Below are 17,212 nucleotides of genomic sequence, written 5' to 3'. Positions count from 1 at the left end.
TACATTAAAAATAATAAATAAAAAAATTTTAACTCAAAATCTTTTTTTAAACATTAACTACAGGAAAACTCTTTAGCACAGACCCCTAAACCTATACTGATTCATTATAAGCAAAAATTGCATGACATGAATTTCAGTAAAACAGACCAAAGCAGAGTCCCTAGACAATGTTATGACAACATATGTCCCAAAAATAACATCTCTTCATGGTCTATGAAATTCTTTCAGTCTTTGCCCAGATGTCTTAAAACCTCAGCCCAGAAACTAATTGTGTCTCTTTCACCACAATCACCAGTCACACATATTTAACCATGTTTCTGTGAGTTTAACACCTGATTATATAAAATTATTCAAGTCTTTACCCAGATGAAACAGTAGGCTGTCCTTCAATAATACTTTCCTGCCCCATTCAAACACTAAAAACACATGAACATATGTTTTGTGAACTATCTGGAATCAGTCTCCTTGGGAGAAAAAAAAAAAAACAATGAATTTCTTATATAACAAGTGGATTCAAAATTCCTGTGATTGAATTAGGTAACTTATTATTTTATTAAATGTCTCTGTTTTCCATGTTTCTCTGTACAAATCCACCACTTGTACTTACTGGCTTTAGACTAGACTGCCCTTCTTTCTATAATCAAAAAGGTTGACTTTTTTAAAAAAAATTTAGCATTCTTAGACCTATTTATGACAAGTGTCCTTAAACATTTCTCTTTCTCTCTCTGTCTGTATATATATATATATATATATATATATATATGAATTACAGAATATTTGTAATTTGTATTCACCAATATAACACTGTTCTCAACTTAGCAAAGCAAATAGCATCTATTTTGAAGATGAAGTATTTAAAATCCAAAGAGATTTATCTAAACTCATATAAAAGACAATGGATTCTGAGTATTAAGACATATTTGGTCCAGATTGCACAGGTCAAATGAACAAGCAACTTGCATCTTCCTAGATGAATCATGACTATATTTGAAAGGAAACTTACTGCAAAGATGGATAGTCATCATATTTCCTGATCTCCTTCAAAAAGCAAGTTAAATGTTCCTGACTTCTGACTGTCAAAGAACACAAATAATTTTTAGACTGAGGATTTTGAAGATTAGAAGATTTTTGGGTTAAGAGAGAAAGAATTTCATAAAAAGACCATGGGTAGAAATTGACTATTTTCAGAACACAGGATGATGAAGCATGGAGAATTGAAGGAGTGATCAATCTGACTATTAATTCCTCAAGACCAACTCACCTCATCACTTCCACATGTTTTTTTCCACTACAACTGTCTACCAATAGGCATTATCCTCTGGTTGAGCCACAGTCATTTCAAACTTGGTAAAACTTGTTTATCAAGTTCAGGGACAGACTGTTTAAATATATGAAGGTTTCAGTGGTATTCGACTCAAGAGCCTGAAACTGGAAATTCAAATCTTGATTGAAAAAAAAATAGAAAGCACAATAAGAATGAAAGAAATGGTCTCAATTATGATGTACTGGGAAGTTTATCTTGAATTTCACAATGCTTAGAATATTATCAATCATTGCAATATAACAACCCACTTTGCTTTTTCTGATTTTTATTCATCTCTCTTCCTATTTGTGCTTTTCTCCTTAGAAGGAATATTGGGCCCCGTGTTATTTACTACATAAATTTCCACCAAACAAATCTCTTCAGAACCTGTACAGATGACTATCACATAATAGATGTCCAAAAAGTAACTTAAAATCAAAAACATAGATAGTTTTTAAAGGAAGAAGTGGATGAACAATAAAGACAGGTTCTGAAGGGTTCTACAAATTTCCTGGGAATAGTTCAACACAAGCTCTTTCAAAGATGGCAAAAAATGTATCAATATATTCTTCCTCTAAAGGTGAAAGGAATTTCACACAACATTCTGTTGCTTAGAAGAAAAGGGCCAGATGAATCATAGGTATATTTCAACACCCTCAGGGTGTTGTGATAGCATACTTTCCATCTGTCTCAAAGGAAGGAACTGTATAATGTAATTAATATACTTCAGTATCTATGTCTCCCCTTGGTCTTGGTGATTTGATGGGCAATAGAAAGTTGAGGTTATGAAGATTTAATGCATGTTTTTATTTAATAAGCTCACTTTATTTGCTGAGAAGGGTTTTGAATAAGATATAAACCCTTGTTAAAGGAGGACATATGCTACATTTCCCAAAATCACAAAGACAAAAGGAGAAATTATAAAAACTTGCTATTGTATCATATTCTATGCTATAATATTAAAATATAAGGGGTAAACTCAAGTAGGAAAAAGGCAAAATGAATTACATCTAGCTTGCAGTGAAGATGGGCTACACTTGAATTCTCCTGATTTCTTTGAGTAGTAGTATTTTATTTTTTACTTTTTATTTTATTATTTGTTTTATTTTACAGGAAGTTTCTAAATTTGCGAATGGAAAACCACAAAGAAAGTAAATCAGATTTACTTTGAAAACTTTATATTCTTTAATTCTATATTTAATGGAGCATAAAAGTGGGTTTCCAGTCAACGTATTTTTTAAAAATATCTAAGGACAAATTTAGGTAAGTTTTGTTGTGCTATCATTTGTCTTTTAATGCTGATTCATAAAAAACCTGTGTTGTGACATGTTAAATAGAGATGTGAAAATTAACTTTTCAGAGAAGAAGCATGTGTTTAAACTTAGCTCAAATTAAAGTGGGAACTTTTTTGAAAACATGTTTTTATCAGTGACCAATATATTAATCTTTTGAAAAGTTCTTCTAATCCAAATAAAATGTGTTTGCAAAGAGATTTGGGTTATTTAGGTCAGGCTTGGCTTTACATTCAACACATCCAGTTGCCAGGGGACATGACACACTCCTGTTGCATAACGTAATAGGATTTTAACTAATAAAAGGAAGGGAAGGAGAAGGAAGTTGGTTTATGGGGGAAATTTCCAGATTGGTTGTTGATAATACAACAGACTAGCCTCCGGGCATTCTGGATTGGTTTTAGACCAAATTGTGAATCATGTTAAACTTTCTCTGGATATAGTAATTTTGATGGTTCTTCCCCAACCACACCCCCCACTTTTCACTTCCTCTGAACTCTCCACTTCATATTCTTTCTTTACTTTCTTGCTCAATGATATCTCCCAGTAAGGATATTTAATGCAACCATAGCAAGGAGGTAATTGCATGGTTAACAGCTCAGGACAACTGCCAGGCAAGACTAGTTGTATCTTAGCCACAGTTAATCATTCCAACTACAACAGTGGTATTTTAAGCATGAGCTGGAGTAAGGAAGGGGATTTTTTGTGTAGGACTCTTTTCAGACTCATAAATTGCCCTTAACTATGCAGCTATTTAGCATGTCCACAGATAAGATGCTCACTAATTCTAAAGCAAATACTTGAAACAAAATTAGAGCTATTGGCATATAATTGATGCTTCTGCACATTTGAGGATAATCTGCAGATGGCGGGGCTGGAGCATGAATGACAGGGAAAGGACTGATGGTGATAGAATTAGGGTTTTCCAAACATAAGCTAAATCAATTTGTGTGCTTCCTCCAAATCCAACCAGTTAAAATAAAATTGAAGACTCTTTTGAGTTCTTCAACTCTTTTGTCCACCACGGCCTCGGAGGAAATAACGTTTGTTGTGCTCCCACTCCCTCATTTTATAATATTATCAATAATTTTTTTTAATACTTGCTATATACCAACAGATATCCTAAGTATTCTCCATTAAGAAATTAAAAATAAACCCAAAAACGATTAAGACAAGAAGGAACATCTTATATAAAGTTTTTTTTTGCTTACAATTCTGAGCATAGAAAATATGAACTTGGTTTAAATTTAACGCTAATATTAATGGTGGAAACTCTCAACCTATAACAAAGTTATATGTCCAGGTTAAATAATGATTATTGCTCAGGTCTGTTATTTTCTTAGGGATTATGGAATGGTGGCATTCAAGTCACATCATTCTTTCTGTATTTATTGAACATACTCATTTGAGAAAGAACTTTTCCACATTATCTATTTGAGATACATTCATGTAGAAATGGCTTTTGGGGTGGGCAGACTTTAATGCAATTTCTCCATAATGCATAGAAAAATTTCCAGGCTAAGATTATACTTGTATTAACTGTACTTTGCCATCTACTGTCAGAAAATTCAAGACCACATGTAGACCTTGGTAAGATGTACAATTTTCTTCTGCTCTCAGAGGTATTTCACATATGTCTATGTGATCTAATTTCTGTTTTAGAAATGTTACTTATAATATGTAAATATCTGTTTCTTTAATTCTTCTAGGTTAATCCAGAGATCTATGTTTGAAAACAAAGTACTTAGTAATTCATCAGAATACTCATGAAAATGATATGTACTATTTCCCTGGAAGTTGTTTATTTTTCACTATTGCCATAGGGCAGAAATAAGTGATTAAAGGAAGTTGTCTTTGAGTTCTATAGATCAGGAAAAAAAAAAGAATCCTGCTTCCATTGTCACTGTAAGTGACTAAGACAAATGATTGATTTATTCAGCAAAATTTCCTTTCGTAAAATAAAAATTGTCCTTGGTGGTTTATGGCTGATTATCTTCCAACTCTACAACTTTAGCTTGGTTGGACCATGGTTAAGGTGACATTGGATGTCTTTTTAGATCTATTAATCTAAGAGTGAATATGAAGGATGTAGTAAACAGTTGGATTGCAATACTCTTCCACCACATTTCATAGAACTGTATCTTTTCTTTCATTTCTGTGATTTCAAAATCCATAGTAATATTAAAGGTAATGGGCTTGATTTGTATTTAACTCTAAAATTATTATATATTCCATTAATTACTTTTTAAAAATTATGTAGATAATGGCTCTCCTTTCCTCACAGAATAATTACTAATGGTAGCTAGTGGCAAAGCATCTGGCCACTGATTCCTCTCTCATTAGTCATGGCCTTTGGGTATTAGTTAATATTTAGAATATCAGTCTTGAGTTGAATAATGTAGTCCTAAATAAATGAAAGTACAGCAGATATTTATTTCCCATCTAGATCCATTCTCATAGCATGCGCTTCAGTTTTCACACACAAAACTACAGATGTTTCTAGCCTAACATAATTCTTGATGACCAATTACCTTCTCTATTGTCAAGTATGGGCAAATGACTTTAAAAACAATATAGCATACTGAGTTTTTCTCTGTGTGATGCTTTGGTTGCATTATTTAAATACTGCTTTATCACTGGTAGGATAGAAACTGTGAAATAATTAGTCTTTGGTAAGTTAACTAGAAGAGATAACAATTCTTCATTTTGGTGCAGTTTAGTTCATTACTTGTCTAGGCTCCACCCTAGGTTTTGGGAGGATAAGACAGAAAATCACCTTCTTCTACTTAGTCATTTTAGAGTTTCTTGAAACTATCACAGCTCAGTTTTCTCTCTACATATAGAATCATTTTGTTAAAAACTATGATGCATGTAGCATTATTTTAACTTATGCATAAAATATAAATAATTACTAATTCAAGACAGTCCAAAGAAGAATGTAAGCATAAGTTATCAAATGGTATTTCAGTAATAGCTTTCTAGCATCTATGCTTGGGTACTTATGCAGTACATGGAAATAAATCCGGAGTCTACAGAACCTCAAGCTATTCTCCAGATACTAGAACTCCCCAGAATGAACCATACAACTCTCTTAACATACACTTACAAATTACAATTGTGTGCTGAGCCTGTTTTGACTTCAAATGTCTTACATTTATTGGACAGATGTTACAGATGTTAACCAATCCTCTTCTTTATTTTAGAAGGAAAAACTGTGAATGATACCATCTGGCAGGATTCCAGCAAACCTGAGAATAATTCCCACATCAGAAGGCTCTGTCAGCTAAAAGGTAATTGCTAAATTTAGTTCCGCTGACTTTGCATTTACCCAAAGCAGTTTAAAGAAGGGGTTAGAAAAATTTACATCTTTCTTCATTAAAATAAGCCAAGTATTGGGCCTCCTTGGTGGCACAGGCAGTTGAGCAGTGCAGGTTCGATCCGGGCCAGGCAAGGAGAAACCCACATGGCGCAGCAGACCTCTCCTGTCTTGCCCGCTGCTCCCCTCAGCAGTCAATCTGCCTGTTCTGTTCCCTGGTCTGTCTCTGGTGAATCTTCTCACCCTCCCGCACATCTGGCGTGTACCCTGGTTCTTATATGCATAAATAAATAAATCTTTTAAAAAATAAGCCAAGTATTGTATTGTAGAACACTTAAAAAGCAAAAACAAAGTGAGTAAAATAGAATGTGTATATTAACAGAATATGAACATGTATATGTGTGCACATACACAGACATGCAGAAAGGAAGTGGAATCAAATTTAAAAATTTATCTGTTGAAGTGCTGAAGCAAAGAATCAATTACAAATAATGTCTCCAGTGTCTAAAACAATTTAAAAATGTATTAAAAGCAAGCACAGAAAAACTTTCTTAAAAACAATATGGTAAGTTGTTATACTTAGGTTTCCTTTTAAAAGTTAAAAGAAATAACCTCGATTATTAATGCAAAATTATAACATTTTAAATTTAAAAATTCCCAAGAAGAACAAAATATCAGGGAGGTATAAAAATGACTAATAATAAATTCTTGCACATTTAAAATTCCTTAGCATTGGAAGGTAATGAATAAAACAAAATTTTCTGAGTCCACAAATATAACAATACAAAAAAGTTGATCTGCTTGATATTCTACTCTAATGTTATTGGAACAAGAAATAATTGATTATATTAGTTATTGATTTATTTCAAATTTTTGATATTCAGTTGAAAATATTTTTGTATCTTGTGACAAGGGAAATTAATTACTATATATTCTTAGAGTTAGGAGTTAATGGTTTGATTAGGACCTTTGATTCTTAAATATAAAAAGTAATTATGAAATTAATAATTTTCCTTTGAAATATTTTGGCTTTATCCAACATTGTGTAATGTTTTGGGCTTTAAGTCAAATTTTCTACTTTATTATAAATAAATAGATGAACCATTTGGGAATTATTTTAAATATATTCTTTTAATTACAGCACAAGAAAAATTTTTATAATGCCATGTGTTTCATTGTTGTTTTAAAATAAAAACAATCCCACATAAAAATAAATTTAACAAATTCCACAGCATTTATTGTCATCCAGCAATAGCATAAGGATGATCAAAACAATGTGTTGCCTTAAAAAGAAAACTATATTGCTTTCTCAACAATTTCTCACTTCATCGATCATTTCTAATTGGAGACACTCTGGAGCAGAGTAATATTATCTACTATTAGCATAATCCAACCCAGTTGTTTTCTTGACTTTGTTTTAGAATGAATCTCTTCTGCATCATCTAACACCAGATTCATATACTCATCAATACCAGTGATACAGTCCTCTATCTGCATATTCACTTGCTCATAACACTACACCTGAATATGAGATCTATTTTGCAATATCTAAAGATGAGTTTGATGAGCTGTACCATTACTTTCTGCATTTTTTGGCCCTGGCCACAGTAGAAGCTCACAAAGACCACACTAAGCCACATGTTACTTCAGAAACAATGTCCATTATATCCTATTTTGATTGGACTCTGTCTTCACCTCATACATACCAGCTGTCTTCACTCACACCCTCATATCTTCATCCATCCACCATCCATCCATCCATCCACCATCTCTTTTATAATTACACATTATTAGTTTTAGATTATTGGATATTGATCTATGGATAAAGAACTTAACACTGTGTTATAGACTACTTTCAATTATAATTTTTCTTAAATGTTTTTAAGTATTTTGTTTTCTAAAAATTCTGTTTGTGTTTTTTTTTTTTTTAAAGAGTAATGGGCAGGTAATTCTATTACCGCTACACTGACAAAACAGAAATCTTGTTCTTAGGTGAGGTGCTCAAAAGATGTTTTTTTTTTTTTTTTTTTACTGAAAGAAGAAAAATTAATGCCTTTACAGAATCTTTCCCATGTTTGATATTTCTTAAATTGTCACGTCACCTTGTTTAGAGTGTGTATGCGTACGTGCATGTATGTGTGTGCCTAAAAAGTTCACCCAATTTCAGCAATAGCAGCTGAGTCACAGGACATTTCCTAGGGATTAATGCCATGCTAGGAAGATTTGATGGCCTGAGACCAAGGCTGTCAGTACCATTGTAAATTAGAGAGAAATTTGGTGTGGGAGGGAGAGCCACAAGTTTGTGGACTTGAATTTTATGGGTGTAGTTGCTTCAGTTGGAAGGCTCAGAGTATTTCTAAGCAATTAGTGCCCTACATATCAACCTATAATATTTCTTTCTCATTTTAAACACTACGTTTTAGCAGTTAATTGCATAATTACTTAAGAGTGGTTTACTGAGCCTGGGGATAGGCAGGCTGTGAAGTTTAGTGAGCTGGAGATCAGAAGGTGCAACATTGCTTTCATCCACAGCCCATGATTTTATTGAACACGCTAATGATAAAATTGTAAGGACACCTTCAATAAAACCAAAGAAAATATCTAAGGAAATGAAGGGTAGGAGTAATATTAACTCCTAAAGGACCTGTTACAAACTCAAGACTAAAATAAAGGCCATTTCGGGCCTCTCAGGTGGCGCAGCAGGTTGAGCGCTGCACTGTGAAGCTGCCCGCAGCCTCTGCAGTGCGGGTTCGATCCCGACCCGCTGGCAAGAATCCCACATGGTGCAGCTCTCCTGTCTAGTCCGCTGCTTCCCTCAGCAGTGTATTTCTGTCATCTGCCTGATCTGCTCCCTGCTCTGTCTCTGGTGAATCCTCTCACCCTCCCGCACCTTTGGCCTGTACCCCAGCTCTTGTATAAAAATAAATAAATCTTTAAAAAAATAAATAAAATAAAATAAAATGAAGGCCCTTTCTCTCAATTTGTTTCAAAATTATATTTTACATATGTGAACAGCATTTATGTCCTAAAGAGTATTGAGGGTTAATGAAGGAATACACTAGCTGTATTTAGCCAAGAATTTGTAGCTGATATTTTAATCCAAAAAAGATATTCACATGGTCAATAATTATGACTCTGTTGTATCAGTTAAGACAAAATTTATCAGAATAAGTTGAGTGCCAGAAGCATAACATTTCTAATTTATTTAGTCCATTTCCTTCTTCTAAGATGAATTTTATCTAAACTTTCACCTGTACTATTAGGAGATTACATCTGTAAAATAAACAAAATAAATGGAGTGTTCAGTACTTTACAATTGAAAAACTGGCATAACTTAGACATTAAGGGAAATCAATCTGCAATTCATGTTAACTGTCATATTTTCAGCATGATAAATGGGCAGAATATTCATGTTAGCAAATTAAAATCAATTTTAAAAATTTTAAATTTAGTTTGGCCTAAGTTTTATGGGAAAAAACAAAGCTTGGAAAGACCAAACTTTGAAATATATGAATTGGCGTTGACCCAAGATTAAGTTGTCATGTAAGTTAAAAACAGGATTCTCGAACAGGATTTCTACAACAAAAATAACTGTTGGTCTATGTAAAATAGGGTGATTACCAGAGGGGAAGAGTGACAGGAGTTAACATGAGCTTTGTTGGTGAACGCATGTAGCATATGTACATGTTGAGGTATGAAGCTGTATTGCTGAAATTACAGTTTTGTAAATGAATGGTAAATCAACAAAATTTGAATAAAAATAAAGAACTGTTTTTCTATTTTTACCAAAAAGTACAAAGAATAATATTTTTTTTAAAAAAAATAAAAACAAACAAAATACAGACTTACGTGATTGTGACAGTCAATTCCATAAAACAAACATATGCAAAAAAGGATGTTAGTCATAAAAGCAGGTAACAACTTGGATTTATGCTTGACACCTGATGTGTGTGTATGTGACTTCAGGGAACGGTGGGGATAGGGACAATCTTGTAAAACTAAACCCTTAATCTGTGGAAAATTATGTTCTTTCTGGGTAGACAATGTCAAATTGGATTGAGTTGTAGGATACCCAGTTAGTCTCTGAAGGACTGCTTGGTAGTGTTAGGGAAGCCCTTCCTCCGATCTTTGGGATTGATACTGTTATAGGACAGGGAGAGGGGCAGCCCAAACCCCGCAAACCTGCCTATTCTAAATGGGTTCTGCCATCCGCCGCATCAACACAAAACATAGGAGACTTTAATGGGAAGGAACTTTAATAAAACTAGGAAACAATACAGGTAAGGCAAAGAGTCTAGTTTCTAAGTGAAGCACCCAAAGTTACCCGTCCCCTCGTGGGTAAAAGTCCATCCAAATGGGATTGGCCCAGAGCAAGGCCCCAAAGCCTGCCACGAGTCTAAAGCACCTTCCAGTGGGGACCCACAGCAAAGGGTCAGAAACAACCAGACAAGCCCAGAAGGAAAAGAGCAAAATCAACATCAAGATAAAAGCTGCCATTGTCACCTCCCCAAGGGTCTCACCCACATCTGTGTCACCCAGTCCACGACCAAAAGACAAGCGCAGTTTCTTCACATGTCTCTAGGCTCCACGCGCCTCCTCCAGGTCTCCTGGCTCCATCCTGCTTCCTTCCTCAGTCTCTTCTGCAGCTTCTCCTCTTCCTGCTCAGCTCCACCCTCCCTTGGGTGGGGCAGGGAACCTCCCCCTTTCCTGGGGACCACCCTGTTACAATACCAGAACCTCTTTAGATCACAATTTAATTTAAATATTGTTTCCCTAGAGCATGTAATTTAACTTTTGTTAGAGTGTACTGCAGGAGGAATGACAGATAAACACAATTATACCTGAATGTCTGCTCCCGACTTGGGAATAAACTACCCCAGCAAAGGCCGCCTGCTGCAGCACACCTTCTTTCCAAGGAAAGCTTTCTGAATTGAATGAGAAAGGCCAGAGTTTTAGTGTTTTGTCCAAATGAATCTTGGGGTCCCTTTAATTCCTGAGGGACGTTCTTACTAGGATTAGAGTTACCTGGCTATGCTCAGAAGTGTATCACATTAGAATCATCACCAAGTTAATTAGACATATTACGTTTTTAAACCTAATCCCATTTTCTTTTTTGCATTTGTATTTGAGCGGCAGTAAGAGTCTCAAAGTTTATATTGGTTGGGACACTGTTATGGCCACTATCATTTGATTCATTCTTCTAGATTATGGACTAATATTCATAAAATGGCTGTGGTATTTGTAGCTTTTCCTTTTCTTCCTCGTTTCCAGATATCCCCATTTTTTAAGCTTCTATTCAAACCCTTCCTCTTCCATAAGGACTTTGGGTCATAGTCACTGCTCTCTGATAGTCACATCTGAATCACTCGTTTTTCTGCCTTGAATGGTTATGTGAGTTATATAACTGGCATTGTGCAGCTTCCTCAGCTGTTTTCAGATCCTGGAGGCCAGGAGACCACATTACTGTTCTTTTCTTATATCAATCCTATTCAGAATAATAGCTATAGGAGTTCTCCAAAATTCATGTTAAATCCATCAAAAAGGAGCGATGAAAAGAAATAATGGAATGGAGGGGGGGAACCATTTTTTCTATAGGAAAATAAAAAAAAAAAAATTGCAAAAACTGCTTCCAGTATCCTGATACCATGTTAGAAGATCGTGCTTCAAAGAACCAGATGGCAAAACTAGCTCATTTTAAAATTTAAGTATTTTCTGAAATCCTGTAATATAACTACTCTTATTTTATAACTCAGTTATTACTCTGAGAGTGAGCTGTGAATTTATTTTTTTAATTCTATTTTTTTTTAAGATGTATTTATTTATTTATACAAGCACTGGGTACGGTCAGAGGCACGGGAGGGTGAGAGAATTCACCAGAGCCAGAGCGGAGAGTAGAACAGGCAGAGTGACGAAGTACACTGCTGAGGGGAGCAGCGGGCCGCAGGAGAGGTCTGCACGCCATGTGGGACCCTCGCCTGGCGGCAGGGGATTGAACCCGTGCTTCAGAGGCTGCAGGCAGCTTCACAGCCCAGTGTTCAACCACTGCGCCACTGGGGAGGCCCCTGAGCTGTGAATTTAACGTATCTTTTAGCCACAGCTATGATGAGGCTTTGGAGAAAAACCTGCATCTATTTTTCACCGTGCATGGAAGGTAGGCCTTGACTGCCATTCCTCCCCCACAGAATATGAGAATGAGGAATAGTGGGAAATTGAAGCCATGATTGCAAGTAAGGAGAGAGGTGAAAGGAAGTCACTGCGGGTGGCGACCAGGTGATTTCTGTTAGTCTCAGTATCAATCTGTACACTATGGGGTTTGGATTAAGTGATCCATAAAGCACTGTCCATTTTCAGCAGCTGTGTATTTCAGATTTAAATAAATGGAGCTCCTTTTACAGAGCCTGAAAGGGAAATGCTACTACCTTTTGAAAAGGTTTCATTTAGCTTCAAGCAAATGGATGCCACATTCCAATGCTTTTACTAAAGCATGCATAGAACAATTTCAACATAAATAATTCATGTTGAGAAGACTTAAGCTAATGAAGCTCAAAATGCCAGGGGTGGAAAGCTTAGTTTAATAGAAACAGGTAAGGTGATAACTTCATGAAATCACAGCCTTTTGGAGTTAGAAGTGACTTTAGTAGCTTGTATGCGATTGCTCTATTACTGAGAGGGAAATTAAATCCCAGAGAGGTACTATGGCTTGCTCAGAAAGCATACAGCTGGTTAGTGGTGTTGTTTGTATTTTGCTAGATTTCTATTTTGGTTTTTTCTGTTACTTGTGAGAATAGCAAATCTTTAAGAAAATATTTATGATTTAAAGAAAAATGCGAGTATTAAATTGCACTTAAATTTCTTAAATCCTGTAATTTCTGCAAATCTATTTAACAACTTCATCTTTTCATAGATCAAAATGAAGAGGCTTTTCTTTTGGGTAGTAACATACATATTCTTCAAGGAAAAAAACTGCCAGGCATTTCTTATCAGGTAATTTGAGCAGTCAAAATGTGGTGTTTTGTGAAGATCATCTGTCTGTGGAGCTCTGTAATATGCTAGATGTAGTGTCCAATACTTAGACAACCTGGTAACTACTTTATATTTAGTTATTGTAAATTGCTTTGTAATTGATATGTTTATGTCTCTGTGAACTGGAGTATAAATGAAAAAAAAAACACATGATGATTTAAATTAATAAACCACCTTGATTATGCAAAACATCATGTTCTTCAGCCTTCTGATAAGTAATTCTCAGCTGTTAAATTAATATATTAGGTATTTTCTCTGACAAGACCCATTCTAAGTGCCTAGAACTATGTGGCAACCTTTATCATGGGTCACATGCCTTGTGATTTTACGTGTGGTATAAGAACATATATACTATGGCTCCAGACATAATCCCTTCAAAATTACACTAACTAGCTCAGGAGTTGAAGCAATTAAAAATTTCCAAAACTTGGTCTTTTCTAATAATAACAACATAACACTAATCAATAGCTAAATAGTTGCTGTTCATCCTATAAAGAAAAACAGTATCTGAGTCAATAGGGATAACACAGGTATCCTACTGATTTTTGATATTTTTCTGACAACTATGAGGTTCTCTTTAATCATTCTGATAGTTGTATTAGAAAATTTAGAGCTGACCTTCCTTGGTGCAGTAGATTGATCAATAGGGAGAGGGTCTACAGCATATGAATTATGAGGAAGTGATTTGGTGAGGAAAGGGAACGTGCATTCCTAATTGCAGCCTGATTTTCTGAGGCTGTCAGAGCTCTCCAATGAATTTAACTGTAGTATATAACTTTTGATCAAGCTGTTTCTGCTGGCTGTTCTGATGCTCAGAATGATGGACCTGTGGTCCTGAGGTCGGCTGCACACGGCTGCACAAAGCCTGCATGCCTGTCTCCCAGCGGGTTGTCCTGGGTGCATGCCTGAGAACTCTGAAAACAGAAGTCTGTTTGAATTTTGGCTTGGTGCTTAGTAGTTAAGTGACTTTGAGCAATGCACTTAATCTCTCTCTCTCTCTTTTAAGATTTATTTATTTATGCATATAAGAGCTGGGGTACAGGCCAGAGATGCGGGGGGGTGAGAGGATTCACCAGAGACAGAGTGGGGAGCAGAACAGGCAGACTAACTGAAGTACACCGCTGAAGGGAGCAGCGGGCAAGATAGGAGAGGTCTGCTGGGCCATGTGGGTTGCTCCCTGGCCAGCCAGGGATTGAACTCATGCTGCAGAGGCTGTGGATTACTTCATAGTGCAGTGCTTAACCCCTTGAGCCACCAGGGAGGCCCTTAATCTCTCTCTCTCTCTGTGTGTACCTCAGTATTATCATCTATAAACTCGGTCTAAAAAGAGCCTGTTTCATGGTTGTCATGAGAATTAATTGAGATACTTCATTAAAGCATTTAGAGTCATGGCTGGCATTTAGGAGATACTTAGATGCATTCAATTGCTGCTGTCATGAGGTTTCTTCTCCCTCCCCTTTTTCCTCCTTTTACTCCTTGCACAGCTTAATGGCACTTGCATAAGCACAGCTGGCAGATTATCTCTGAAATATGCAGTCTCATCTGCTAAATTTAGATGAGGCCTCAGATATAGTATCTAAGTGAAATAGTGTCTGATAGCCTGGAAAAGACACTGACTGGTTTACAGTAAGAGCTCCCTGAACATGTGCTGAGCCAAAAGAAGTCCTTCTTTAGTTTTCGCCAGAAAAACAGAACTAACTCAGAAAGAAGAAAATTATGTAGAGAGGTCTTTGAAGAAAAGAGTTAAAAATAAATCTTCTCCCTGACACCATTCTACCTGGATGTTTTAATTGGCTAAGAAATGATCCTTCTAGAAGACTAGCCATTCAGTGGTGCTGTGTAGTTTCTCAGTAATAAGTAGAAGGAATCCATACTAGAGACAGGCAGACAGGTGTGATCTAATTTGGAAATTCTCATTTGGGAGTAGGGGGTGGTCTTATCTTCTTTAATATCTATCATCTTATTCATAGTTGACATTCAATTGAACTTAGCTAAGAAATATTTGTTCTGTATGACAGAATACTTTGGTGTAACAAAGTATTATTATTAAGAAGTGCCATGCAAATTATTAATTTATGAACTCCTGTGACTGAGGAAAAGTAGAAGTAATTTACCCTTTGAAAGAAGGGGCAGAGAGGGAATCATTCTCGGCTGGAGAAGCAACTTTGGTATGAAAGAGAGACTGGCCGGTCAATAGGTATAAGAGTGGGTCTTGGCACAAACATGATGTTTACCCTTAAGTAAGCAAATGACTTATCAGAACAGTTTCTCTGAGTGTAGCCTGGGGACCGTCTGTATCACAATCACTTGGCGTATTTGTTTAAAATGCAGACTCCTGAGACATACTTCTGTCCAACTAGTTGGGGGTCCAAGAATCGGTAATTATATGTGTTTTGGAAAGTGCTCCGTGAATGAACCATGAGACTCTCTGGGGATGGTGGACAGCTCGCCACAGACATGATGTCCCAGGAATTTTTACTTCAGAAGCCCAAATTGGGCTTAGGTCTGGTCTGGTGAGGCAACGACTTCCTGGGAAAACTGAAGTCAATTTTTGTTTTAATTATGAGAATGCTATATTTTCATTACAGTATTTTTAAAGACTATTAAAAGTAGACAGGTTTAAAATAATGAATAATATCTTAATGGGGTCAGTATTTTCACATCTGTATTACTGTATAACAAATTATAGACTTTGATAAGATTCCAAAGATATGAAATATATTTGTAGTTGTAATTATCTTCTGATCATGCCTACAAAATACATTTTGGACTACAGAAACAATCAGAGTAAATCATTGAACAGTAACTGAATTGCCAATCAGAAAACACAAAACCAGACATGTTGCCTTCATGTTCTTAAAATGGGAGAATAGACCTCAGCCATAGAAGAAGACATCAGGAACCAAGTTGCAGGAGTGGGGTAGATGTTTATGGACCACTTTCTTCAATATCAACTTTCTCCATGAATATTTCTGCCTACTTGGCTTGGGATAAACTTGGAGAACCAGGCTCACAGGAGAAGCGCTGAAGGGGAGGGTGTTGGAAGCAAAGCAGACTGCCTGGTACTGTGATCTTTACACCAGCCATAAAGAACATCTTGTGGTAACTTGACTCCTAGCATTTATTTTTGTATCCTTGTTCTTGTTTGTTCTTTTCTGGCAGTATTCAGTTGATGGCTCAAATCTTTTGTAGCATATTGAAAAGGGTATAAAATATGCAGTAATACAGACTTTGGGCTAATATATTTTCAAAAATGTTTCATGCCTCATTTCTCACGTAAATTCTTAGGTTGCATTCAGCCTTCAGAGCATCATTCATATTCATGATAGAAAAGAAGGATAACATTTATTACTTTTAGCGCTGGTGATATTAAGCATTGTCAAGCACCTCTACCCAAGACTGCACCAAAACATTTTCTCCCTGAGTTCTTTTAGTGGGAAAAGTGTTGCTGAGTGGACTGACTTTTAAAAATCTATCATCTATCTATCTATCTATCTATCTATCTATCTATCTATCTATCTATCTATCTATCTACCAATCTGTCTACATCCTACCTACCTAGAACTCTTGACTCTTGACTTGTTTAAATTCTCTATGCTTCAATTTCCTTATGTATAATATGAGAAGAAAATTTCTTATGATTATTATAATTATTAAATGAAGTAGCACAGGTATACTACACTCTAGAAATCATTCAATGAATATTTCTTTCATTTCCCTGCATACATTTAAATCCTACTGTAGTCTTATCAAAATAAAATTTGAAATCCCCTTCTATTCTCTGTTATAAACTCCCTCCAATGCCCTTTGCTTGCAGTTTTGAAGATCTCTAAGGAGAAACTGTGCCTAGTATCAGGTACATGGTTTTTCAAAGGAAGCAGAGTTGACCATGAGGAGCTTACATGGATAGGTGTTAAATGTAATTTATAATCTTTCATGCTATTCTGACTATATCTGTTACCCAATTCCAATGTATACTTGGAGTTTAAATTCTAGCAGAGTATCAAAAATGGATACTTATTTTGTACCCAGCAGTGGAGGGAATTAAGAAATTAAGAAAAAGACTGGACCCTAACCCTCTTTCTTCCTTATTATGGGTTTGGACCATGCATTGGGATTGGAGGATGTGAGGAATGGAGAGTGAATCTACTATATATATATAACGTACACATACAGTATACATCATGTATCCAACACATTCACCTTTGTACAGATGTAAAGATAAAATCACTGATAAAACATTCATCAGTGTACTCATAACTTGAAATTGAAAGCTTG

General features: G+C 35.7%; 1 protein-coding gene across 1 annotated transcript in view; it reads left to right on the top strand.

Moving 5' to 3' along the window:
* SAMSN1 (SAM domain, SH3 domain and nuclear localization signals 1) overlaps positions 1-17,212 on the top strand; it is a gene marked incomplete at both ends in the record, with an annotated part of 125,865 nt that overhangs the window by 19,631 nt on the left and 89,022 nt on the right. Inside the window, 2 exon segments of the mRNA XM_084232726.1 lie at positions 5,799-5,885; positions 12,816-12,895. Of these exon segments, the coding sequence (XP_084088852.1) occupies positions 5,799-5,885; positions 12,816-12,895 (167 nt within the window).

This window comes from Talpa europaea, assembly GCF_964194135.1.
Source record: "Talpa europaea genome assembly, chromosome: 4".
Taxonomy (NCBI): domain Eukaryota; kingdom Metazoa; phylum Chordata; class Mammalia; order Eulipotyphla; family Talpidae; genus Talpa; species Talpa europaea.
Note: the sequence above shows the minus strand (reverse complement) of the source record. Positions and strands in the feature narration are given on the sequence as shown.